Source organism: Arctopsyche grandis, chromosome 5 (assembly GCF_051622035.1).
Source record: "Arctopsyche grandis isolate Sample6627 chromosome 5, ASM5162203v2, whole genome shotgun sequence".
Classification (NCBI taxonomy): Eukaryota; Metazoa; Arthropoda; class Insecta; order Trichoptera; family Hydropsychidae; genus Arctopsyche; species Arctopsyche grandis.
The window spans coordinates 8593953-8621840 of NC_135359.1; the positions used below are offsets into that span (position 1 = coordinate 8593953).

Sequence of the window (27888 nt, forward strand, 5' to 3'; positions counted from 1 at the left end):
ATTAAATTGAATATACATTTATTCCATATACGAATTATAATATATATACATAAAAATTAAATAATTTTACAAAATATTACTTTTGAATCATCATATACATTTGCATTTCGGCTATATAAACCGAAAAAATCAGGTGAAAATTATTACAGTTTTTTTTGTACTCACAAAACCATCACGATGAAGGTTTTAATAGTACTTTTGGGATTAGCGGTCTGCGCTTATGCCCTTCCTGCATTTTTCGATAGTACACATGATAATGGATTAGAAAGAGCACCTGCCGTACAATGCAATGTAACTGCATGCAAACTTCCTAACTGTCTCTGCTCAGGAGTCACGATTCCTGGAAATATCACCGCAGCTCAGACTCCACAGGTACCAAAAACTAGTTGTATTTGTTGTCACCGATTCATAAATGGAAAATAATCTAAATTTTTGTAATATTTTAGTTTGTCATGCTGACTTTCGATGATGCAGTCACAATCGCAAACATAAACTTCTACAGGGAAGCTTTGCAAAAGCGTAAAAATCCAGACAACTGCTCGATAGCTGCTACATTTTTCGTCGCCCATGAATATACTGACTACTCTCTGGTTCATGAACTAAGAGCTACTGGACATGAAATTGCTTTGCACTCGATCTCTCACGAATCCAATATTGCTTACTGGAGAGATGCTAGTTTAGACACACTCAATAAAGAATTTGCCGACCAAAAGACAATGATGGCTCACTTTGCCAATATCGCAGTCACCGATATTAAAGGTAGATATATTTTTTCATTGTAAAAATTTTGCGATTGTGTGAACATTTAACCAAATTTATTTTTGACAGGAATCCGAATGCCATTCTTGCAAATGGCTGGGAATAATCAATTCCAAATGTTGAAAAACAACAATTTCCAGTACGATTTGACCTGGACAACTCAAAAATACATCAGCCCAGGATTGTGGCCATACACCACTGAATTCAGCAGCATTCAAGAATGTTTGATTCCACCTTGTCCAACTGAATCTATTCCAAATGTATGGGCTATTCCCATGATCAACTGGGTAGATCAAGAAGGCGCAGTATGCTCCATGGTTGATGCTTGCGTTAACGTGTAAGCTTTCTTTACATTCAATTTTCCATTTTATTAAGTATAATTTGATTTAACTATTAGTAAATTATTGAGAAATCCACATTTCTTCTTGTTGAAAAGAGTTTTATGACATTCGTTATGTTTAATTTAATACATAAAATTTCAGACCCAATACTACCAATGCACTCCTTGATTGGATGAAAGGTGAATTCAACAAACAATACACCGGAAACAGAGCTCCTCTCGGTTTCTTCGTTCACGCAGCCTGGTTCACTGCTGATGAAATGCGTTTCGAAACCTACCTGAAATTCCTCGACTACTTGGCAACTTTGAAAGACGTGTTCATTGTAATTTTTAATTTTCCTTATTCAAATTATTTTCTCATGTAGGACTATGACACAAATCAATATGTTTTGTTTTATTTTGCAACAGGTTAGTGGATCTCAAGTCATTGATTGGATAAAGGCTCCTAAGACTGTTGCCCAAATGATTGCAGCTCCATCATGTCCGAAACCCACTACTACTACTTGTAGTCCAAGAGCTTGCCAATTAATAAAGGAAGGAACAGTAAGTTATAGTTTGAGATGGTGTTTTTGTTATTATGTGTTGTATAGCATTAAAAACAACATTTTTTTTTTATTTAGGTTGAACGTTGGTTAACCTCCTGCGTCAGTCAATGTCCAAACTCATACCCATGGCTAGGAAACCCTCTGGGAGAAAAATAAGAAATTAATAATATTATATTTACTACATATAGGTTTAAAAAAAAACAATGTCAACACCACTTTTATGATGTAATAAATTTCTGAAAATCCACATTAAAATTTGTCTGTTTATTGTTGAATCCTTTAATTAATTTCTTTTTTTTTTCTTTTTTAAGAAACTACACATACTTATTGTTGATAGAGTCCAATAAAGTAATTATTGATTTATAGTTACAATTTTTAGAAACAAGAAATTTCATTGAGTTTTCATTTTTAAATGCTTTTTATTATTACGAAATTATATTCACAATACATTTTATATCTATTTTAATAGCTACTGATCTGCTGATTATTTTCTATTTTACAATTTTATTTTATTTGGTTAGTAATCATAGTATTATATTATTCTAATGTTAATCTACAGCATAATAGGAAAAAGAGCTCAAAAACCTATTTACAATCCTTATAAGAAATTTCATTGAAATTTTGCAAACATATACCAATTATATAATATAATCGTGCGATTAGATGCTGATTTTTTCTTCTTTTTAATTTTTTAAAGATTCGATTTATCGATACAATGGCAACTAATTTTATGAAGTTACCGATAAGACTATTTATGTATGGATTCTTTAGAATTATATTTACATATATACATTCTTGAGACATATCCATACGTCATCATTTGCAACGTGTGTTATTAAAGCGTTTTTAATCATTCTATAAAAAAATTACAAAAAAAAATATCTTAGATTTTATATGAAGTCAGATTAGCTGAAGAAAAGGAAAAAAGACAGAATAATCAATTTTTTAATGAAATAAAATACATATAATGTTTAATTTTGATGTTAATAGTAAAATATAATCCAAATAAACATTTTTTTTATTTTTAATCAACCGCAGCACCCCCAGATATCTTATCCACGAGCCGCCACTGCTATTTAATCAAAATAGAATTGATACTTTTATTCCATTAATTTTTTTTATTTTTTTTTTGATTTTTAAATGCTTTTATTATTACGAAATTATGTTCACAATACATCTTATATATATTTTAATAGCTACTGATCTACTGATCATTTTCAATTTTACAATTTAATTTAATTTGGTTAGTAATCATAGTATTATATTATTCTAATGTTAATGTACAGCATAATAGGAAAAAGAGCTCAAAAACCTATTTACAATATTAATTTATATATGAATAAACATTTATGTACGTACATTTAATTAAATAATGAAAACACACGTTGGAACCAACGTGTGTTGGAAAATATCTTTATAAACGAAGGATCAACTCTTGAAACACGTTAGTATTGTTTATACTTATTCAATAATGCACGCGTTTATTCCACTTCTGGTATTGATAGTAAACGTTGGTGCCGTTCCAACACCATTTGACGAGGATGTGAACGTAACAACATTTGCTCCACCATGTAATATCACCGCTTGCCAATTACCCAATTGTCTTTGTTCGTCAACTTCAATTCCTGGAAACATTCCTGTAAATAATACACCACAGGTATTTATATATGTATATATAAAACTATAACAAAGAGGCGTAGAGGGCCTTACAACTCATGACTAAAAAGATATATTATAAAAAAAAACACACAACTCATGGGCTTTGTAATTAGAAAATAAAACTAGATTTTAATTTGTATATAAATTTTTAAGCGAACTCAATAGTTTTTATTAAATTTCCAAAAAAAAATATCCATTCAACCCTCCTCTCGCCCCTAAATTAAATTATAGCTGCACAATAATATTTTGAAATTATTTTATACTTGTTTATTAATATTATTTTACTATTCCAGTTTGTTCTGCTAACTTTTGATGATGCCATTACAATCGGAAACATAAACTATTACAGAGAAGCGATGAAAAATCGCTTAAATCCTAACAACTGCACAATTTCGGCAACATTTTTCATCTCTCATGAGTACACAGACTATTCTTTGGTACATGAATTGCATTCTAATGGACATGACATTTCTTTACATTCTATCACTCATGAGCCCCTGACAACATATTGGAAAGACGCCACCATAGATACCTTGAATCGAGAATTTGCCGACCAAAAGTTATTGGTATCTAAATTTGCCAACATACCCACCGCCGACCTAAAAGGTAATTGAAAATTTATTTTATACATAGGTACATATTCATATCCATTTATATGGTGAAGTAATTATGAATTTCAGGGATTAGAATGCCTTTCTTGCAAATGGCTGGTAATAACCAATTCGAAATGTTGAAAGCTAATAATTTCGTCTATGACTTGTCGTGGACTACCAGACAATACATCAAACCAGGACTCTGGCCATACACAATGGAATATTTGAGCATTCAAGAATGTTTGATTCCACCCTGTCCTACCAATTCATATTCAAATGTTTGGGTTATACCTATGATCAACTGGGAAGACATGAGTGGCACCGTATGCTCAATGGTTGACGCTTGTGTACACATGTATGTATATATTCTATTTAATATTAATTATTTCAAAATTCTCTCTATGTACAGTATTTTTATCACAATGAATAAATATTACTATCTCTCAGAGGTGCGAATCTTCTCAACTCGAAAGAAGTTTCCATCAATGTATCCAATCTACATACATATAAGATTTTTAAAATTATTGGTCGTTACATTTTACTTACATATTCATGTTATTAATTTCAATATTTCAGCCCCAACACTTCTGATGAACTACTAGATTGGATGAAAAGAGAATTTAACAAACAGTATACTGGAAATAGAGCTCCTTTAGGATTTTATGTACATGCAGCTTGGTTTGTAGCCGTAGCCGATGAAATTCGTTTCGATGCATACAAGAAGTTTTTGAATTATTTGGGCACACTAAAAGATGTCTTTATAGTAATTTTGTTTTTATTAGCTTGCATATAAAATCCAAATAATAGGCCTTTCCTTAGTCCCTTCTAAAAGACGAAAAGCCTTCCTAAGACACTTTTCATAGTAATTTTTGTGTTTTAAATCAGGTTAGTGGATCTCAAGTAATTGAATGGGTGAAAAATCCAAAAACAGTTGCCCAAATGACTGCAGCACCAATTACATGTCACAAAACTAATCCTTTAAATTGCAATCCAAAAGCATGTCGACTTATCAAAGAAGGAATAGTAAGTTACATTTGGACAATAAAATTATAATCAATATAATATCATTGAAGATTTAAAGCTCATCCATTTCGTTTTTATTTTGTCTATAACAGATTGATCGTTGGATGACGTCTTGTGCCACTGAATGTCCTCATTCATACCCGTGGCTAGGAAATCCATTGGGTGACAAATAAATAAATTGTAAATTTTAAAATGTAATAAAATCAATTACAATAAATAAAATTGAAATGCATATCATGATTTTATTTGTCTTCGCTTTCCCTATTTCTTTTTTAAATTTACATACAACATATGTATTTATGTAACATGTAATATTATAATATTTTATGGACGGGAATAGTGATATCAAAATTTGAGTACGTTTTTGGTTGTAATTTGTGCAATATGTTGAAAAAATCTTGAAACATTCAAAAAAAATATTTAGCCGTGGATTGTTCTTTTGTTTAAATTAATTGAAGACTTGTTTGTAATGGATTTTGTCAAATATGTGTAAATATTTTTATTTGAAATTAAATAATTACATTATATAAAAAATTAATAATGATAATAAAAAGTTTTTTAAAAACATACCTCTTCTATAATTTGTATATAAAATTATTATTTTGAATAAAAACACCAATAATTTTTTTTTACTTCCGCCATCTATGTATAAAATTAATGACTACCAACTGTCACCGAGATTAAAATGTTCGGACTTGAAAAGCTTCTTAAACAATATTTTATCTCTATCTTAATGGCGGAGGATCCATTTACTTATATTGATGACCAAAATGGCAAAGTATGAAAACGATCGGATAAGAGGCAAACTTTTTCCTGAATTGTAATCTTAAGTGAAACGTAAAGGAGGTATGTAATAAAAAAGGCAAAAAAATCGTAGGCAAAAAAATTTACTTTGTAGGTTAAGAAATTTAGTAAGTATAAAAAGTAAAATAAAAATTTATAGTTGTTTTTATTTATTTTATTTATTTATTTTATTTATTTATTTATTTTATTTATTTATTTTATTTTTTACATATATATTTTTACATACATATATACAAATATAAAGGCTTAACAGGTAAACCCCAAATGCGCCTTCCTGGTTCACATAATTATTACATAGATACATGTAAATCTAAACAATATTTGACATCTATGGTCAGATATTACAAACATCGTATTAATACGATAAATAACGATGAATAACTTTCATGTAACAATACGAAATTTTTTATATTCGATAAACAACCACAGAGACATCTATGGTGAGCAATATGGCGAAACCTAAGATATAACAATAACTAAAGGTTCGCAACAAAAAATTTTGAAGGAAACGCCAATTTTACAGGAATCGTTTCAATGAAAATCAGAAAAATTGGCAAATTCTGATAAGAAACGATCGACCTTGACAAACCAAGGTCTGGCCAATAGCGAGACTTAGCGGGAATCGAACTCGTAAGCTCGTATCGTACGGCTTCATACTGTATATTGCGCCACAGTGCTCAATCAATTTAGTGGATTGAGCACTGATAAACTACAGAAAGTGCAAAATAGGGCAATGCGTGCAATTTTGAATGTGCGGGAACTTAAAAATGTTAGATGAATTTAAATGGTTGGATATTTGAAATAGTCTTAAATTTAAGCACTTTAAAATTTGAATATACGCTTGATAACAATCTATAACCTAGATATTTTAGGTAATAACATAGTTAAGAATATTCATAATTACAAAACTAGAAATAGGAATAAATTAATTAAACATATAAAGTTCAAATATATAATGCCCTTCCTGAAAACATTAGAGGTGCTAATAAGTACTAAAAGGGGCCTCTTTTCTGTTTTTTAATAATTATAACATATTCATAAATATATTTGTGGAAATTATTTAAAATGCTTATTTGATAATAAATTGTCAAAATTTGAATGACAATTATATCTGTTATTGATTATGCTTTTACATATAAATAAATTAAGAGTGGTTCATTTGAATCTTTTCGATGAAAGAGTTATATATACATATATTTATATGTATCTCTATAATTTTATAGGAATAGTCCTGCAGATGTGATAACTAAAGAGCGGACCAGATTTGCGCAGTTCATTGATCATTGTTAATTTTTATGATGAACCTTTTTTATGCTCCCTAGCTTTGTAGTTTGCACTGTTTCCTGGAAAATAGACCCAAAACGCCCTGTTTCCTGGAAAAAGCACGCTTCCGGTCCTACCTCTAGTGATAACCAGAAATCGGCGTCAAAAAAATGATTCAATATTGTAAACCTTTTTTTTTGCACTTTTAGGTTTGTCGTGCTGGATAGGTATGAACAGACCTTTACTTTGTAGGATAGATATTTGTGTCTATTGTTATTTTATGACGGCATCCTCGACCGCCGATCTCTAGTGATAATCCAAGTTTGGTTCGATTTTGAATCAATAATAAATTGATTATATTTGAAATAACAATTACGGACTATCTTAGTGTAAAAATCACGTACATTATCATTTCCGGTGATTAATGCACCTTCATACCTAATCTATAATCTACATTCATTCATAAATCTAATCCTCCAAAATTAATTTGTACTATGGCGATAAAGTTAGTAAATTAAATTTTCATTGAGACAAATGAGGAGACTGGGACAATAATTAATATTAATTCGCAATTCAAATAGACGTACATAAGTATTTGGATTGGCTAAATACCAAGCTTGGCTAGAAGGTATGTGGCATACGTAGACCAGGTTGGTTTTCCTGGAAAATTTACAAATTCGAATTTCATACATTTCCATGAAAGCAATTCTCATTATTAAGAATTTTAAATACAAATCATTCTTAATCAACCATATTTAAACCAGCAGAATAGACTAGTGTTAAGTATATAATGCTTTGAACAGAGTAGTCACGGGTTCAAATCCCACTGGTTTCTGCTGGCCAGACCTTGGATTTGCGACTCCATGTTGATCGTTTCCTATCAGAGTTTGCCAATTTATCTGATTTTTATTTAAACAGCTCCAACAAATTGACAACCATTTTCTCGAAAAAATCTCGAGTTTTCAGCAATATCAAATTTCGATGATTTGCATAAAATGCTGCAAATCTACAAATTTGGCCATTATATGCTTTCTATAATACTAATAATATTTGTATCAAATGCACATTCAATGTTTCTTGTCAGGCCTTCCTGGTATAAATTGAAGATAAAATATGTAAAATAAAGATATGGATTAATGTTTTTTGTTTTTAATTTGTATATTTTGTTGATCCAAAGTAAGCTTAGAGTCAATTTCAACGTATTTCGTAATTTATTTTACAGTCGGTATTGTTACTTAGAGCAGAAAAGATAAATTTGAACATACATATATATGATCAAAGTTTGTGACAGGAGTCAACATCAATGATTTATTATGTCTGTTTGGTGCACTCAGCGGAGTTATGGACTGTAGTGAATTAGTGGACCTCATAAATTTTCATACACCGGGGAGTTTCACCAGATGCAACTATTTATTCCACATCAAAAATTAAGCCACTAGTTATAAAAAAAATTCAACGTTACCGCGACTTCATAAACTGGGAAACGAATTTGGCCAATTTGATTTTTTTAATATTAGTAAAAATAGTTTAAAAAAATTGTTGCATCTTCATTTTTCTAATTTATACAAATGCTAAATGAATTATATTTTATTTTTTTAATTAATTCATTTATTTCTTCAATTAGTATTAAAAATCATATTTTTTCTTTTCTTTCTTATATTAATATTGTGTTTTTTTTTTGTTTTATTGTTCTATGTATTATTTTTATGTATGTTCTATATTATTAATGTTCAATGGTCCTTGCGGCCGTATATAAAATAAAATAAAAATAAATAAAATATATGTATGTATATTCTTGAATTTCTCTTTTCACTACCTGATGCTTGTACATATATACCATGGAGCTGATTAAGCCCCGTTTCCCCCTAGAAAAACATATATAAACACCGATCACCAATGAAAAATCATCATATAGTTTTTTTTACAATGCAATCATTTATATTTTTCATTGTATCCTTACTCTTTAATATATTCACCCTGTCACATTCTGTACCATGTGATGAAACAGTGTGTCAATTACCCGATTGCTTTTGTGCCGGGACGAGTATTCCTGGACAATTGACTCCTGCCAACACTCCGCAAGTATAATATTAGATTTTTTCTAATTTATATGAAGACTAATATGTATTTAATAAATATGCACTGCTGTAATTTTTCAATATTGATTTCAGTTTTTTCTTCTGAATTCCATTGATAATGTGAATATCATGACTATCGATTATTATAGAGGTTTACTGAAAAATCGTACAAATCCAAATGGTTGTCCTATTTCAGCTACCATTTCCATTTCTCATCCATATGTAAACTATGAATTTGTACACGAGCTACACGCCGATGGGCATGAAATAGTGATGAATTCCATCACTGGAAAATTAAACAATTTATCATTAGAAACGTTCAATCTGCAATATGCAGATCAAAAATTATTGGTTTCAAAGTTCGCTAAGATTCCTCAATCTGATATAAAAGGTATAAAAAACACTTCACCTACTTTTGTACAATACATAAACTAAAGAACATATTTAAGTATCTTCTACATTTTTTTATTTCATAATAACTTACTACTAGATTTATTATAAATATATAAAATATACATATTTTTAAGGGATGCGAGCTATCGGCTTCCAAACAATTGGTCATAACCAACTTGAAATGATGAAAAATAACTTTGTATACTCGTATGACTCATTGTGCGGAATACTAAATCAAAATAAATCACAAGGATGGTGGCCGTTCACAACAGAATATTCGCAATCCAACACATGTGTTGTCAACTTGGAAGAATCATATTCAGACATTTGGGTTATTCCAGCTAACAATTGGGAAGACCAAAATGGCTCTGCCTGTTCAATGGTGGATTCGTGTGTAAACGTGTTCGTATATTTATTATATTATATTTTTACTAGTAGCCTGTGGGCACATAATTGTGCATTCAGTAAAATATCGCAATTTGGATCAACGGAATTAATAATTTAAAATTTAATTAATTTTTTGAAAAACATTTTGTTTTTGTCGGCCGATCATATGAACGAAGTGATATGCCGCGTCTCTTTCCACGACATAAGATTCCATTATTCCAATGTGAGAAAGAGATAGTACTTCGTAAATACTCACCAAGCTCCGTCTCTTTCCACGATATACGATTTCAAGGGGAGAAAGGCGGAGCATGGTGTTAATAGCGAGTACTTCGTACACACGCACGCTCGCACGCACGCACGCACGCACGCATTAGACAATTATTATATAAGATTATAATTTCTTGTGTTAGTATGTAATTGATAGAATTTTAGAGACAAAACATGAAGCTGAAGACGGAGTCAGATGTATCTTCAACAACTCTTCTAGCCAGCTTTAAACATTTAGCAATTCTACAAATAGCATTACAACTTATAAATGAAATTTGAATTTCAAATATGGTTACTTTAATTTGTTCAAAATTATTATTTTTTGAGAGGGGCATTACAAATTTTCTATCTACTTATTATTTTATCACTTTTTCGACATTATTTTTACAGTTATATGTAGTTATTAAAAAATGACAAAAAATTGAATTTAAAATTAATTTCATTTATATGGTTAAAAACAGATTGAAGCTAGTAAAAAGCTTATAAAAATAGGCAACGATTTGACCAATTTTTAATTTATTTCTTACCGAAAATTTTATAATATATATTAAGGTGACCATTTTACATGTTTTTATGTAATGTGAAAAAATCGATCTCGATATTTATACATACATAGGCTCATCCCAAGGATTCTATCTGGAAAGATACCCACAAAAGCAGTACGAATGGCCACCTTTCGATGCGGTGCAAACGATCGACAAGCACCAGACAGACTGAACCACAGATTAACGACACGTGTACCTTATGCGTGCGCACTGCTCGCACGTACACTAAGCGAAATCTACCCGAAGTCCCGACGTACCTACCCTGTATACGTTATGTGCTTCTGATACTTTAGTTCCGAATTTTGCCTTATTAAACTGGCCAGAAAGATCCAACTCAATTTTAATAATTACCATTTTAATAATTGCATCTGTGCACATCGAAAGGTTACTCGTCATCTGATGTGCAATCTATCATTCGCGAAGTCGACAATTGCGTTTAAAGCAGCCATCCAGTTAATCTGTGGTTCAGTCTGTCAGGCGATCGTTTGCACCAAACCCAATAAATTGATTTCAGGCCAAATACTTCTGATGGACTTCTCAACTGGATGATAAGTGAATTTAACAAAAAATACACAGGAAACAGAGCTCCTTTCGGATTTTATACACATCCAGGATGGTTTTTAGCTGATGAAACTCGTTATCATGCAACAAAAAGGTTTTTAGATTATTTGGGCACACTAAAAGACGTCTTCATTGTAAGCAAATTATTTTTTCTTATTGTAAATATTATATGTAAATTATCTATTTTATTTACTGATAATTTTGTTTTGTTTTAGGTTAGTGGATCTCAAGTCATTGATTGGGTTAAACATCCGAAAACGGTTAGCGAAATGATGACGCAACCAATAACATGCCACAAGACTTATGTACCCAATTGTACACCGCTGACTTGCCTACTTTTAACAAACGCAGGTGTAAGTTATCTAATGTTTACTTACTATTTAATAGTGTCTTCTTACTTTAAATTTTAATATTTATATAATTTTCAGCTTGAAAGTTATTTTACGCACTGTGATACTAAGTGTCCCAACTCGTATCCGGATATTGGAAATCCTCTAGGAAAAAAATAATGTTTCATACATTGTAAAATGAATGTATTATTATTTGCAAACCTGCTTGCCATTAAATTGTTATAGAATTATTTTCAAATACTAATAATTTCCTTCCTCTGTCTGTTATTCTGATATTATCTGTTATTATGAATAAAAAAAGCAAAGTATATTTATTTTTTCTTATACTTATTACTAGAGGTAGGATAGCCAAGGTGCCGCTCATTGTTCCATTGTTGTAAATCCTTTGTAAAAAAAGTTCGACAAACCTTTAACAATGCATTTACAACATTTGAACAATACGCGGCACCCTCTGGGTCCGGGCTTTACTTATTACACATACAATTAGTGTTGTACCCAATGAAATATCATCGCTTGGGTGCTGGCTTATTAAGTTATTAAATAAAAATAAATAAAAGAAATGTGTCGGCCTTGTGTTCGATCTGCACGCGGTCGAATTTTTTTCAAATACCTTTTAAATATATTTAATTTCATATTTATATTTAATTTTTTAATATGATAAAAACTACCTACCTACCTGCATATAAACAATATAAAACACTTAATAATTAATTAATTAAATAAATTTTCAATAGATCATTGGTAGCAAACAGTACATATAGAAGTTTTTTGTTGATCTGTTATTATGTTCTTATTATATTTGTACGTTTTGTTGGCAGTGTTTTTACATATACGCTACAAGCACACACATACAGAATAGCGCTATTATATACCTCAATTGGAATCATCAATTTTGAGAAAAAATAATTTAAAATTACAAATAAAAACCAATATGTGAATTATTTTACTTTGGTTATAGTATATACATATGTATATTCAGGGTCTACCAAAAGTGAAAAGGTCGAAAAAACAAATATCGGAAGGCAAAGATCGAAAATCGAAAGATCTTAAGTCGAAAGATAAAAAAAGGGTGCATGGTAAACGGTAATATGTATATATAATATATATCAGTGGTATGCGGTGAAATTATCTCTCTTTTTTTCATACAGCCTTGTTTATGTGCGCGCGCAGGATACGGGAGGAAAAGCCTGTTCTTCTTGTTCCTGTTGTATCCTGCTCGCGCAAATTAAGTGAGGATGTACGACGGGGGGGAGAGAGAGTTTTACCGCACGCCACTGATATATATACTAACCGTTTTTCGACTTTTTTATAGTCACCCGTATATTGAACCCATATAAAACTTTTACAATCTAAGCCACATTTATGTACGTAATTGTGGTTATATACATACATGCATACATATTTATATTATTAGATAGAAGCAAAGTACATTACAAAAATACATATGTACATATGTACATACATATATGCATGAGAACACTACATATGAATATTTACAAGAGTTTTCCTGCGAACATTGTAAAAAAACTTCGAACCACTTCGATTTCAAAGTAAAAATTGAGTCATCGTAAGTCTTTTGCGTGAGGCAACGGAATTCGCTCGTGTGATTCATTTAAACTAGTATATGTATTCAACATGCTAATTTAATATTCACCTGTACATGAATCACTATATTAAAAATATATATATATGTGCGGTTAATTTATCTTCCGAACAGTACAAAATAATAGTCAATACATTATGAGAAATTTATCTTTGAGGTCTCAGTGCGAACGAAATAGTACTTTCACCTCCTGCATTGTACGTATGCTTACTAGAGATAATAATATTCAACATAAACAATGCAATGCAGTCATTTCTATTTAAATCGCATAAATGTACATACCTACATATATGTATGCACATTTAACTTCATTTTTGTCGACGTATTTATTTGATTTTGATGCGTATGCGTATGTATTGAAAAACCACACTTCTTCGGAAAACCAATATAAACAAGTTAACTGATAAGAATTACTTATTTGCACAGTTACTCGTCCATTTCTATATACATCTTAAAATATAGCACAAATATATTTACTTGTATGTACTATAAGGTGGTCTTTTTTTAAATTGAAAACCAGGAAATTTTATTAAAAAATTTTTTTCTAAATACTTCCAGTATTAAAAATTAACACAATGAATTAATTTTATTTAATGCTCTTATAAAATTCTACACAGAACTGGTTAAATTATTCTAATTAATTAGCAAACATTCTATAGTTATATCATTCAATATTGTGTTTTATCACTGGGCCATATGACGGGCTGAAAACCAGACTGGTACAAGTGATATTTTTAAAAAAAATCTGGTTTAAGTGCTAATAATAGCATTTCATATAGCTAAAATAATAGCATATATGAAATGCTATTATTTTAGCACTTAAACCAGCTTTTTTTTTTAAATGTCACTTGTACCAGTCTGGTTTTCAGCCCGTCATATATTGTTCATAGAAGAAAAAAGTCCTGGCGAAGACAATATTTGACTAATTCTTGTTGGAGACATCATTTTCACTGAAGGCTTTTATATACATATTTAAATTCATGTATTAGATTAAAAAAAAGTATACTGGTTTTATCTCGAGACTTGCCAGGACAGATAATCAAAAAATCAGTACTGTACTGGTAAAATTAATACGAATGGTCAAATTAGATACATACATACATATAATATATGAATGCAATTATATAAAAACCCACAATTATACATGTACATATGTATGTATGTATATAAAGTAATAAATATAGATATGTAACTTCAATTTTAAAAAAATTATGTACAATTGATTAACGTGTGTATTTCTGCAATGCGTTTAATAAAAAATGACGGGCTGAAAACCAGACTGGTACAAGTGACATTAAAAAAAAACCCTGGTTTAAGTGCTAAAATAATAGCTATTATTTTAGCACCAGATTTTTTTAACAATGTCACTTGTACCAGTCTGGTTTTCAGCCCGTCAAATGATACACATGCCTAAACCAATTAACTACTAAGAATATGTTGATATAACAGAAACCTTCATCGAAGGTGACGCAAATGATGGACCACAGTTTTCTCGTTGCTGAACTTCATAATTAATAATAATATGATGATTGTTGAATAGATAGAACAATCATACGGAAACTACTATCAGCACTTCTCGCAATATACACACATCCGGTTTTGACCACATAAATACACCATCGAATACGTTGACGTTCAAAGCTTCCACCAACTATTACTCATGGGCTTTTGTTAGTCATTCGGTGTTCAGAAGTCGAAAATACCGACACCGTTTAGTTAACGTTGATCCTTTGGATTGATAAGTCGCATCGATGCATCGGTTGTGCAAATATAACACTTCTTAAGATGTTGTCATCATTCGTGCATCTCAAACCGGTTCTTGTGCTAGTGATTTTTTTGGTGATAAACGTGTCTTGTTTCAGTTATAATATCAATGCTAGGAGTGAATTTGCTCCAGCGCCTTCAATAGCGAATAACCATTCTTATTTTGGTTATTCAGTATTACTCAGAGGTGGAAAAGATCCAATGTAAGTTTTTTTTTTTGGGTATTTTTTTAACTACAATTTATTCAACCAGTCAGAAACACAAAAGAAAAAAATATATTAAAAAATCAGTACCAAATAATGTATGAAATCTTCTAACTTCTGATAGTTTTATAGCACTGGTAATACATACATTTGATTTTTAAATGCTTTTTATTATTACGAAATTATGTTCACAATACATCTTATATCTATTTTAATAGCTACTGATCTACTGATCATTTTCTATTTTACAATTTAATTTAATTTGGTTAGTAATCATAGTATTATTTTATTCTAATGCTAATCTACAGCATAATAGGAAAAATAGCTCAAAAACCTATTTACATAATACATATGTACATACATATTAGAATATGTACTAAATATATATAAGCTTGTTTTTTCTTACATATTTTATAAACTGACAATTCAGACTCTAGAAACTAAAACTTTTGTTGGCAGACATACATATGTATGTATCAGTGGCGTGCGGTGAAATTCTCTCTCTTTTTGTCGTACAGCCTTACTTAATGTGCACGGGCAGAATACAAGAGGAACAGCCTGTTCCTCTTGTATCCTGCTCGCGCACATTAAGTAAGGCTGTACGACAAAAAGAGAGAGAATTTTACCGCACGCCACTGGTATGTATGTATGTACATATGTATACAGTTAAACCCTATTAAATCGGAATAATATGTATCTCATTCACCTGTCGTTAATATAATTGTCGATGAAATGTTAAAATCTCGCTTTTAATTTCCGAAACTTTTTTTTATATGACGAATACATAGATCAGTGTTTCTCAACCTTTTTTGGACCGTGGCCCCCTTTTGCGTTTAATATTTTTCTTTGTCTCCGCCCCATATTTTCTCGAAAAAAAGTACATGTGTAAAATATTATATATTATATAAACTTATTTATTTTATAATAACAACTTTGAACGATAATTTTATTTAGTGTGATCCTTGTGCCTGATGTAAACTAGCGAGTTTATTTATATCTGGCTCAAATGTTGTTAGTGACATAAGGAGATCGCCTCTTTTTATTACAACATCAATACGGTTACGAGCTTTTGAAAGGAGATGCATAACTCGACTTAATCCAGATTCGATGAGATAAGATGTAGAAAAAGCAATGAAATATAAACTTGCCTTCTCACAAAGCTGTGGAAACACAGCTTGGCATATCTTTTTTTCGGGTGACCGTGAAAAAGTCGAAAATATTCGTTTATCATGCATACGTATGAAAAACGGTTAGTATATATATATATCAGTGGCGTACGATAAAACTCTCTCTCCCCCCCCCCCTCTCCCCCGACGTACATCCTCACTTAATTTGCGCGTGTAGGATACAAGAGGAATAGGCTTTTCTTCCCGTATACTGAGCGCGCACATTAAACAAGGCTGTATGACAAAAAGAGAGATAATTTCAACGCATGCCACTTATATATAGTATATATACATAGTACCGTTTACCATGCATCCTTGTTTTTTGATCTTTTGACTTAAGATCTTTCGATTTTCGATCTTTGCCTTCCGATATTTGTTTTTTCGACCTTTTCACTTTCGGTCTCGTTAGGTAGACCCTTTTTTTCATATATGCGATAAATCCTCGATATTTGCCAACCATTGAAGCAGCCCCATCGGTTGCACGAGCTAGTATATTTTCTGAAATGCATACTTACATATGTATATTCAGTTTGATGACAGATAAAACATTTAAGATCTTCTTTCGATATTATTTAAATATAGAATTTTTGTAATTTTAATCTGACTGTGCCTCCCCTAGAGCTTTATGCCTTTACTTTTATGCCTCCCCAAAGTAAAGTTTTGGGTTGTGCCTCCCTCGGGAGGGTCTGGGCCTCCCAAGGGGAGAATATGGACCCAGTTTGAGAAACGCTGACATAGATGTTTATTAATTATTAATAGAGGTAGGACCGGAAGCGTGCTGTTTATTGTTCAATTGTAAATCCTGTGTAAAAAAGGTTCGGCAAACCTTTAACAATGCATTTACAACATTTGAACAATATACAGCCCCCTCAGGGTCCGGGCTTTAATTATTAATTAAACAAAAACGCAATACAGATTATATAAACTTACATACATATATGTATAATATATACGTATAACATATGTACATATGTGTGCACGCAAGGAAACTTATACATATACTACTTATGTACATATGTATGTATGTATATCAAAGAGGTATAATGACTAAGAGCAAAATTCTTAGATGTTTTGAATCATAATTCATTTAATGGATAATTAAGAACTTTATACAAGCTTGCACACTTGTGACAATACATCATAATATAAACAGAAAATGCAATGTGCCTAATTAGGATAAATATTTTCAGAAATTTGGTCATTCAGTACTAAGTTAGTACTAGAACTCATTGTATCAATGAATTTTTGATAATACGATATCGCATGTGTCCACGAAAACCTTTATTTTTTATGTACATTTTCAAGTAAATAACCGCAAACCGCAATAAAGTTTATCTTTCCACTAGTTTTCAACCTTTTCAGTCTAATCTAAAATATATTCACCGTATTTATTTAACTCAATATCTTGTATGTACAAGTAAATTTCTCATTTTTTACACCACGGGAGTTAGTTCATACTATTTATGATACATAAATTCAATTTTTATTATATTTGCTGACTATAATAATAAAATGTGCATCATTAGTAGTATAAATATTGACCCAAAACATTTTCTGGAATTCAATTATTTAATTTTTTTTCAGTATGTATCAGTATTTATTCAAGGATCTGTATGGAATATACGTACGTATGTAATATTAGTATTCTTAATGAAACTTTATATGTATGCATGTAATATTAGTATTCTTAATGAAACTTTATATGTATGCATGTAATATTAGTATTCTTAATGAAGCTTATTATTAGTATTCTTAGCCTTTAAAAAATTGATATCGCAAAATTTGTCATTGAATCAATTTTCTCCGATTACTCACAGCCAGTTAAATGTTTATTTAGTTGTCAGCAAAGAATACATAATACGCCAGCAATAGCAAAAACACCTTTTGAGAATTACTAGTATTTACGAAAAAAAATTAATTAATAATTCTGCACAAATTATAATATAACCAACTTATTTACAAAATACACGAGCAATATATTTTCAAGTGCTAATTTTTAAAATGATTAATTAGTATTATAGTCGGTGCTCCGCGAGATACTTCTCGCTTCAAGGACCATGCGGAAATCAAAGATCCTGGAACTATTTACTATTGCAAAATTTCAGCCGATGGAATCAAAAATACGTGCATTCAAAAAGTTCTTGATCCCACCGGTATGTTGGATCCAAATTTGAATTAAAACTCCTATTATTCCAATGATACATTCGCTTTATTTCCAATTTTAAGGTAATACAAATAACAAAATAGCCAATGGAAAATCGTACCATCACCGCAAGGATTCCATGTGGCTCGGGATGTCAATAGATGGTTCAATACACAATAATGGCACGATTGTCGTAAGTTCATTTAATTATTTAACAATTTTCCTGAAACATAGTGAATCATGATAACTTGACATATGTAATTATTTATAGATGTGCGCACCGAGATGGATTAATCAATTCCATAAAGATCATTATTTAGCTAACGGGCTTTGTTATACGGTAGCAGATACTTTAAACATGTTTGATTCTACCAAAGCAGCTACTCTTATTCCATTAGTTGATCAATGTGAGTATTTTAAACATTAATATTATTTAATTAAATCAATAATTAACATATTTTTAATGTGTTTAACAGTGTATCAAGGTTTCCACATTCGTGAACACGATTTACAAAGTTTATACGGATCACAAGCCTATTACTATGCATTTGGAGAAGCTGGTATGTCGGCAAAATTATCTGATGATGGCACTGAATTACTTCTCGGTGCTCCTGGCGTATTTGTTTGGACGGGTATTGTCAACTGAAATGCTGAAAATCATCCATAATCATATTTAGCTGTTGATTTTTAAGTATCTTTTTGTTTCAGGAACTGTGATCAGATACAAAATAACGAAGCAAATAGGAGGAGTTGATTATTTCATCAAACAAAATATTCCGAATCCTTATTACACTCCAGATCTTAAAGACAATTCATATTTTGGTTAGTGAACAGCAATAAAAATGTTTTTAAAAAAATCTAATAATTTATACAAATAATTATTTCAACTCTAAAAGGTTATTCCGTTGGTTTCGGCAAATTCATTTCTAACAATCGTAATTACTACGTAGCTGGTGCTCCTAGGAGTGCAGACCTGAAAGGAGAAGTAAATTAAGATTCAATTACAATCTGTAAAATGTATATATGTAAATTTAAAGCCAACAATCTAATGTAATTTTTTTTTTAAGATCATAATATTCGATTTTCCACCATTTGAAGAAAGTCGATATCTTATTAAATCAAGGATAGAAGGCAAACAAATAGGAGAATATTTTGGATCAGTTTTCGCTACAATAGACATTAATCGAGACGGTCTCACAGACTTGATAATAGGAGCACCCATGCATGCCCAACCTTTAGCATGGGATCAAGGAAAAGTGTACGTTTACATGAATCATGACAATGTAAGCATTATTCATAATATAGATTTGAGATTTGTACATCGTATCCAAGATTTGAGAAGTGGAGATTTGTCTTTAAGTACTACTGTACTTCATATCATCTTCAACATTGTAATATGGTATAAGTAACTCCATTTTATAACTGAAAACGAGATTGCACTTTGCGATATCAGCCTGATATTTCTGAAAATTTAACTGAAATATACATAAATACCAGTGGCGTGCGCTGAAATTCTCTCTCTTTTTGTCGTACAGCCTTACTTAATGTGCACGAACGGGATACAAGAGGAACAGCCTGTTCCTCTTGTATCCTGCTCGTGCACATTCAGTAAGGCTGTACGACAAAAAGAGAGAGAATTTCAGCGCACGCCACTGATAAATACGTAGACTTATTATTATTTAAATTGTTTAGCACCATAGATATAGAATACATAGATATGCCTTTACATACAAATTTCGTTGGAGATCTTGTCGCCATTAACTGAGGGGTGCGGTGGGTTTAACTAGCGGGGAAGTGGTGAAAAAAAAGTTCGACGCAGCGGTCGGCACTGGTCAACAACCAGTTTATGTACATATGTACATGCACTGAAGTTTTATTTTATTTATAACTTTTTTTTATTGGACACTCCGCGTGACAGTAAACCAAACTAATAAAGCCATATTAAGAAAAAAATATTTAACTATACACACTATATTAAACTACAAATGTATGTTACTATAATAAAACCATCATTAACTATTACAATATTTAAATATTAGTAACTTCACAAGGATCAATTTTAAAGCTGACACTTTAATATTTAGTTCATTGCTTGTAGTTTTAAACTTAATGTCGATTTCTGAATTTCCTTCAGTGCCAACAAAATAAACGTGTGCATTTAGAGACATCTGTGGCAGAGGTTGTCGAACGCTGTTCAATCACTGCATACGACACTACAAACATCGCGCCGATATTTCATTATATGTTAAAATACTACTATAATTGGAGACATTATATATTAATTCTTACTTATGATATGTGATGCCATCCGCCTTTTTATGTTTTCTTATTTATGTATTCTATATCTATGTTTAGCACATATTTACATTTAATTTGCAATACAATTTAAAAGTAAATCGCAATGCGCAATGCAATATAGAAATTTTCTAAATGCATTCTCATAAATTCTAATAATTTTCGTGTATCAAACAGTGGAAATTCGTAGAGCAAGATGCGAATATTTGTGGAAGTTTTCGTGAAGCTGGACGCTTCGGTTCGGCCATATCGGAGATTGGTGATATTAATGGAGATGGCTTCACTGGTAAACCTACATACATAACACCACTTTAATCAGATTCAATATTGAGAAATTGATTTAAAAATCTGTAATGATTTCAGATGTTGCAATAGGGTCGCCTTATGAAAATTATGGTAACGGTGCTGTTTATATATACTTGGGAACGGCTAACGGATTGGATCCTGTTTATTCACAACGAATATCAATGCTTCACTTGAAAGGATTTGGAATCAGTATATCAAAAGGAGTCGACATTGATCAGAATACTTGCAATGGTAACTATTACATCCACGGCGTAATTACATTGTATATTAATTATCCAATTTAATGTGAGTTTGCTTACATTAACTTAGACTTAGCAATTGGATCGTATGTAAGTGCAAAAGTTGTTTTACTCCGCTGCCACCCTTCGATTCGCCTGATTCCGAGAATTGAAAGCATCCCATCAGAACTATCACTCAACATAACTTCTTTCACGACTCAAATTTGTCTTAAAGCCATTGGAAACAACTTATTCAAAACCGGTGAGTAAATACATTCTAAATTCAAGGTTTTTGAGTTAACATATCACTAATATAATTCAAAATTGTATTCCATTGCAGATATTGAAGTTAAACTTGCGATAGATTCAGACTATAGAAGGGCAGTGTTAGAAAATTCAGATGATTCTTCTATCATCATGAGCGAGATCGGAGTTGTGACCGAAGTATGCAAAGATGTGGTTGTACTTATCGAGGTAAATGCACTTTTTTATTATTGAATTGAGAAATTTGATGCTTATTTAAGCTATTAAATGTTTGAAATAATAATAATAAGCGAAATGCTCGCCAAAGATTTAAAAAATAACATTATTAGTGCCCAAAATGGCGCATTCTAATAATGTTAACTACTTGTAAAAAGCAATGTATAAATTCAATTTATTTCTTATATAAACTAGCCAATTACTATTGCCTATTAATAATGTCATTATGCATAGAGCTTGTGCTAGCAAAAAATGTTTTAAATTAGTATTAATGTATATTTTTATTTTTAGCCAAAAGCTGCAGACTTTTCTCGACCAATCGATATAAAAATTACCTACGATTTGAAAAGGAATCCTTTGCTTGGTAACAAAATTACAAAATGATATGTATATATGTATATATATCCATTGTCGGTGGGCCTGGTTTCACCAAATCTCCTTAAACGAACTCTTCATTTTAATACTTATATATAATTTGTCATCAAATATCAGTAAGATTAATAATTTTATGCTTATTACAACTACATGCATATGTATGTAACTAAACCAAAACTTTTCTAATTGAAAATTATGGGATAATAATTTTATATTAAATAAAATTATTATCTAGATTTATAATTTTATTTAAAACAATTAATTTGCATTTAATAAATATTGAATTAAAAGTTAAGATAAGTCGTAACATAGTAGAGATATTAGAAAATAATTCTGGAAAGATACTATGATGATCCTAGTACCGAGCCGACGAGACAAGTATAGAAAGGAGAGTTTATTTAACGACAATGATGTTTCGCAGAGGACCCATATATGTATTGTTATGACATTTTGTACACAAAGTTTTCATTATTTTTAAATAGAACCACTTTTTGTTGCAGAATCGAAATTTTGCCCTGATTGTCCAGTTATTAGACCGACTGGGAAAAGAGAAATGTCGATTCAAGTTCCGTTTGCAAGTGGCTGTGCCAATGCTACATGCTATCCAAATCTAAAATTGAGCGCTGACATCCTTAGCGAGTTAGTTTTTTTTTTAGATTATTTATTTATTAAATCAAAACATTTCCATGATTAATATACATATTGTTTTCAGAGAGCCCTTCATCATTGGTTCCAAGCCAAGCATAACTGTCGAGATATCTCTGGAAAATCTGGGAGAGCCCGCATTCGTGCCAAAAATTCATGTAATTCAACCGGAAAAAACACCAATATTAAAAGTGCCTTCACAGTGTCACCTCGAAAACAATTTAATTATCACTTGTGACTTTGAAAATCCACTTGCAAATTTTACTCAAGTATGTGAAATTTTTTTAAATATGAATGAATATTGACTATTTGTGCATTTGCAGAAACTAATCAAATTTGTTCGTTTTAGAAATTCCTTCTATTAGAGTTTGATACGTCATTGCTAACCAGTTCTGACAAAGAAGTCACTTTTAACATAACGGCTAGCAGCGGAGGTGAAGAAGTTGATGATGCAGACAATAACGTTTTCATTACATTAGAGCTAAGAGCTCTCTCCAAAGTTGAAATATTGGGGTATAAACTTTCATTATACACACAATTAAAATTCCGAATAAATAAAACAAATTCAAATATAATAAATTTAACTCAAGGATTGTTAGACCGAATTAATAACTACTGGGAATAATTAAGTTATCATTATAATTTATATTACAAATTGAAATACTTATATAGCTCCTTTTCTTTGAGGCTAATGTAAGTATATCCCATTCTCACAGGGTTGCCATTTCAAAATTTCTTTAGATTTTATCTTTAATTTATACCAGGAAGGCCTAACAAGTAACCCCAATGCGCCTTCCTGGCCAGAAACATTGTACATTTGATACAAATACTATTAGTATTAAACAAAATACATATCAATTAATATCCACAGAGATATCCATGGTCAAATTTTTAAATTTGCCGCATTTTAAACAATTCAGCGAAATTCGAGATTGCTGAAAACTCGAGATTTTGCGAGAATTTGAACCCGTGACCACTTTGTTCAAAGCATTATATTCTAGTCTATTCTGCTGGTTATAACATATTATATGTATATAATATGTTATCTAACCATTGATAGGAGATGTTTGTATGTAGCGTTCAATTTTAAAAACTGAAAGCTATATTTTAAATACTCCATGGGAAATAAAATCCAATAAAATCCGTTAAAATCCAATAAAATCCGTTTTTTTTTAATTAGGAGCTTCTTTCAATTTTAAATTTACTATAATTTGGGAAGAATATGAAGCACTGAAGTATGTATTTACTTTAAATACGTATGTATTTCTTTGTATCAATGCTTCTACATACATTTGTACAAGTCCTAACCTTTCTATGGCGACACTATCACAATCGATTTTCTAGATATAATGGTAGATAACATTTTAAAACATACATTTGAATTATAATTACAGCTCTGCATCGACTGATCAATATGTCTATATCAATCCAAGCTTAGGCTCCAATCAAAATGTTACAATCACTCATTTATACGATGTAAGTATTATAGCATTTAAAAGCATATACAATTGTAATTTAAAAGCGATTTTAAATTTTAACATCATTTTCAGGTATTAAATAATGGCCCAACCACAGTTGATTTGTTCACCATAAAATTTTATTTCCCGATAGCATATTATGATAATATAACGGACGCCAATTACACTTTGGTTAAAGTTCACGAGCCCGTGGTAAGAATTATTAACATTCATATTGCACATTAAAGTAAAAAAAAAACTAACGATTAATACTTAGTAATTATTTCAGGCTAATTTAAATGGACAACCGCTCATTTGCAACCCTATAACGGGTTCATATTTTGACGACAAGGCTGACGGGTATAACGTTGACTTAACCGACTCTATCGACGATGATCCTAACAGCTCGGCTATGAGATCGCGAAGAAATATAATTTCATCAGAAAATATAGAAACGACACCTGGAACCATCGATAGTATGATTTTATTTTTCAACATACGAATAAATGATATCAAAGTCGCATATGCTAAGTTTACCTTTTTTTTATATATATATATATATATAGAGAACGAGCTAATTAGCACGAAATATGAAAATTCAAATTTGGGAGACTTGTCCAAATATTTTCATTTGAATTGCTCTAATGATGAGCTAGTTACGTGCATGGTTGTGCAATGTACCAGCAGCAACCTAATTCCGGGAAGCAACGGTGCTCATATTGCATTTGATATGCAGTTAAACATCAGTAATTTTGGTAATAAAATATAATTATATATGTATGTTTAGTTGCTTATTGGTACATATTGTAAAAAGTTATTGTGATGCAAATTGAGAAGCTGATACCCAGAATTATAAATGTGCTCAATAATGTTCAGTTTTTTTCCTAGCTTTTAGCTCGTGTCAAAATATGTTCGCCTTAATACTTTGCTTGATAAAATTACAATTGCATTCATTCAGCTTTTACGGTTTTTAATAGTAATCTATTTATCTCCTTTCTCCAGTTTGCAATTAGATTAAATACTCTTTCGCAAATTGCAATGGAATGTAGAATTGAGACGTGGGCTAAAATTTTGTAAAAATTATGGATGTGGCTATTTGCACGTACTATATCTGCGAATTATTGGCTATTTGTAGGTACTATATATGCGCAGGCGTAAAACCTTCTGCGCATGCGCGTCAACTGTCACTGTCAGCGTGTTTACTGTTAAAATTTTGTTTTAAACCTTTTAAAATTAAGTTCTAACTCGTAAAGTGACGTAGAGTAAAAAATATAATCCAAATTAGTTAATATTATTAATTGTTAGAAAATTATTATCATATACAACGTATAAAGGTCTGTTCATGCCTATCCAGCACGACCCGTACCCTGCAGGTGTCCTGCAAGTGCGGATAGTATTCTCTGGTACATTATATGGACGTATTCATACTCCATTCGCGCATGCGCATTTACGCATTCATGCACGTCCATGTAGAATGTACTAAAGAATACTGTCCGTACTTGCAGGATACTTGCAGGATTCGGGTCGTGCTGGATAGGTATGAACAGACCTTAATACCTACATACAAGTACAAGCCGCGAATTGGCTAAATTATAACGTTAATAACGTGCGAAATTAATTTGCCTCATGTATAATGAACGATTGATTAAACAAGTCTAGCATACATTAAATGTAAGAAATTATAATCGGATTATAAGTTCACACGCATGCGCAGAAGGCTTAGCGCCTGTCGCAGAAATAGTACCTGCAAATAGCCAATAATTCGCAGAAATGGTACCTGCAAATAGCCAATAGTTCGCAGATATAGTACCTGCAAATAGCCACAACCAAAAATTATTGCAAGCGGAATGATCTTAAAAAATATTATCCACTTCTCATACAATGTTTTTTTCTCGTTTGCTTCAGTAAAAATTTGGTTAATAAACAGATATCTTTGTATAGAAGGTCAACATAGCAAATAATATTAAATAATTATGTTAATTCTGCAATTGAAGAAAATTCTTCTATTCTTCGATTTTAAGGAAACTTTAATAGATTGAAATTTGTTACTTTTGAAGTCAAACCATTTCTATGTACATACATACATTTTTGTACATATACAAATTTAGTTATATCGAGATTTTCAGAGGCAATGTGGGACCTGGGATTTGTCTGTTGAACTCGGGACAGTCCCGCTCAAATAGGGACGTCTGGAAAACCTGGTTTCATGCCTCACCTAACACAATTTTTACAATATATACATATAATAGATCACCGTATTATAAATTCTGTATATGTTTCGATGATTTTATCTCTAATGATAAGTTTTTTTTAACAGAAAAAATATTGAACAAGAAGCGTTATGCATTATTATCGACATATTCTGCATTTGAAATGGAACAAAATGATGCCGTGTAAGAATTTCGTCCTTAACTAAAAAAAAATATGCACTTATCTATGTTATGATATGTTTATCATCATTGTTTATATTTTAGATGGAGAGTATATGGTTTTGCCAGTTCTCATGTCTTCGGAAGTGAACAACCGTCTCCTCCGACACCAATTTGGATATACATTCTTTCATTGGTCTTGGGAATACTCGTACTTGTATTAATATCATTTGTACTTTATAAGGTAGTGTATTATATTTAAAAGGTAATTTTATATTTATTTAATATGTGATATTCAAATATACATCTAAATTTCAGTACGGCTTCTTTAAACGAAAAACCAAAGAAGAATTAGAACTATTGAAAAATCAAGAACACAGTAGTGTAAGTAGCGTTTAATATATTCTAATATTAACTTTGACTTAATTTGCTGACATTTTTACTATTTATTTTTAGGATGACGTTGGTACAGATAGTGAAGATCTATAAAACATTTTTATAGATAATAATGACAGCAAAAATTAGTCATGAAATTTATATTTACAAGACTTGAATATATGCTGAAATATTTTAAAGTCTAATTTCGTATAAATTTTAATTGAATATATAAGGTTATATAATCTAGTCTTTTAATTTTTTTAAATCTCATAGAATTTATAAATATAAGTTAAATTAGAACGTTCTGAAGAACATTATATTTTAATGAATATACATACTGTATTATAAGATAGCACGAGTAAAACTTATCATACTTGTGAAATTTAAAGAACTGAACTATTAAAGTATACCAAAATTATTTTTAGTTTAAGTTAAGTGGTGCTTTAAATATACATAAATGGTGTGATTCATTTAATTTTAAATATTATATATTGTACAATTTAAAAATATTATGTAGAGTCGCTAAATTCATGGTCCATTTTGATGAGTGCATCCTTTGTGGTTTTCAAATGTTCTAACCTTTTTGTAAGCATTAAATGAGTGGCCGTTTTCTTCTTCTAAAATCATCATATGTATAATAAACGTTTTATAAATATCCTGTTTTATAAATAAACATTCATAAACTACCTGAAGAGTATTAAAAGTTATCTCTGCTTCTTTCAATTGATTATATATTTCAATTGTCTCTTCATTTATTTTTTCATCGTCGCCCATTTTTAGAAAATTGTCGCTTGATATTTCTATTATGTATTTAAAATATAAAATTGTAAATAATTAATTAATTAAAGAATTCAATAAACAGTTTGAATATTACTTCACCATTATTAATATTATTCAACGAGGAAGATTCATTCATCAT

General features: G+C 30.6%; 4 protein-coding genes across 4 annotated transcripts; all 4 read left to right on the forward strand.

Moving 5' to 3' along the window:
* The first annotated feature begins 108 nt into the window (after positions 1 to 108).
* Positions 109 to 2647, forward strand: LOC143912130 (chitin deacetylase 8-like). Its single transcript, XM_077431339.1, has 6 exons — positions 109 to 372; positions 447 to 759; positions 829 to 1096; positions 1242 to 1422; positions 1508 to 1642; positions 1720 to 2647. Exons 1-6 carry the CDS (start codon positions 178 to 180, stop codon positions 1798 to 1800), a joined length of 1173 nt encoding a protein of 390 aa, XP_077287465.1. The 5' UTR covers positions 109 to 177; the 3' UTR covers positions 1801 to 2647.
* A 445-nt stretch (positions 2648 to 3092) lies between these two features.
* On the forward strand, positions 3093 to 5155 carry LOC143911739 (chitin deacetylase 8-like). The gene is made up of 6 exons (XM_077430754.1): positions 3093 to 3301; positions 3597 to 3909; positions 3984 to 4251; positions 4473 to 4659; positions 4782 to 4919; positions 5012 to 5155. The coding sequence occupies exons 1-6, from the start codon at positions 3116 to 3118 to the stop codon at positions 5090 to 5092; spliced, it is 1173 nt and encodes a 390-aa protein (XP_077286880.1). The 5' UTR covers positions 3093 to 3115; the 3' UTR covers positions 5093 to 5155.
* A 3740-nt stretch (positions 5156 to 8895) lies between these two features.
* Positions 8896 to 12205, forward strand: LOC143912243 (chitin deacetylase 8-like). Its single transcript, XM_077431518.1, has 6 exons — positions 8896 to 9068; positions 9158 to 9455; positions 9592 to 9859; positions 11171 to 11351; positions 11433 to 11570; positions 11646 to 12205. The coding sequence occupies exons 1-6, from the start codon at positions 8913 to 8915 to the stop codon at positions 11724 to 11726; spliced, it is 1122 nt and encodes a 373-aa protein (XP_077287644.1). The 5' UTR covers positions 8896 to 8912; the 3' UTR covers positions 11727 to 12205.
* A 2640-nt stretch (positions 12206 to 14845) lies between these two features.
* On the forward strand, positions 14846 to 27841 carry LOC143912234 (integrin alpha-PS3-like). Its single transcript, XM_077431503.1, has 24 exons — positions 14846 to 15137; positions 18317 to 18456; positions 18530 to 18639; positions 18718 to 18853; positions 18923 to 19078; positions 19155 to 19268; positions 19343 to 19431; positions 19514 to 19729; positions 20919 to 21027; positions 21105 to 21278; positions 21357 to 21527; positions 21606 to 21739; positions 22037 to 22109; positions 22621 to 22759; positions 22833 to 23034; positions 23115 to 23278; positions 24160 to 24241; positions 24316 to 24435; positions 24512 to 24698; positions 24789 to 24977; positions 26540 to 26615; positions 26697 to 26835; positions 26910 to 26975; positions 27048 to 27841. The coding sequence occupies exons 1-24, from the start codon at positions 14956 to 14958 to the stop codon at positions 27078 to 27080; spliced, it is 3201 nt and encodes a 1066-aa protein (XP_077287629.1). The 5' UTR covers positions 14846 to 14955; the 3' UTR covers positions 27081 to 27841.
* The last annotated feature ends 47 nt before the right edge of the window (positions 27842 to 27888 follow it).

Coding starts and splice junctions, on each gene's coding strand:
- LOC143911739 (XM_077430754.1), top strand. CDS start 3,116: ATGCACGCGTTTATTCCACTTCTGGTATTGATAGTAAACGTTGGTGCC. Junction 3,910..3,983: donor ACCCACCGCCGACCTAAAAG/GTAATTGAAAAT, acceptor TATGAATTTCAG/GGATTAGAATGCCTTTCTTG. Junction 4,920..5,011: donor GACTTATCAAAGAAGGAATA/GTAAGTTACATT, acceptor TGTCTATAACAG/ATTGATCGTTGGATGACGTC.
- LOC143912130 (XM_077431339.1), top strand. CDS start 178: ATGAAGGTTTTAATAGTACTTTTGGGATTAGCGGTCTGCGCTTATGCC. Junction 760..828: donor CGCAGTCACCGATATTAAAG/GTAGATATATTT, acceptor TATTTTTGACAG/GAATCCGAATGCCATTCTTG. Junction 1,643..1,719: donor AATTAATAAAGGAAGGAACA/GTAAGTTATAGT, acceptor TTTTTTATTTAG/GTTGAACGTTGGTTAACCTC.
- LOC143912234 (XM_077431503.1), top strand. CDS start 14,956: ATGTTGTCATCATTCGTGCATCTCAAACCGGTTCTTGTGCTAGTGATT. Junction 24,978..26,539: donor GTTAAACATCAGTAATTTTG/GTAATAAAATAT, acceptor TTTTTTTAACAG/AAAAAATATTGAACAAGAAG. Junction 26,616..26,696: donor ATGGAACAAAATGATGCCGT/GTAAGAATTTCG, acceptor TTTATATTTTAG/ATGGAGAGTATATGGTTTTG.
- LOC143912243 (XM_077431518.1), top strand. CDS start 8,913: ATGCAATCATTTATATTTTTCATTGTATCCTTACTCTTTAATATATTC. Junction 9,069..9,157: donor CTCCTGCCAACACTCCGCAA/GTATAATATTAG, acceptor TATTGATTTCAG/TTTTTTCTTCTGAATTCCAT. Junction 9,860..11,170: donor GTGGATTCGTGTGTAAACGT/GTTCGTATATTT, acceptor AATTGATTTCAG/GCCAAATACTTCTGATGGAC.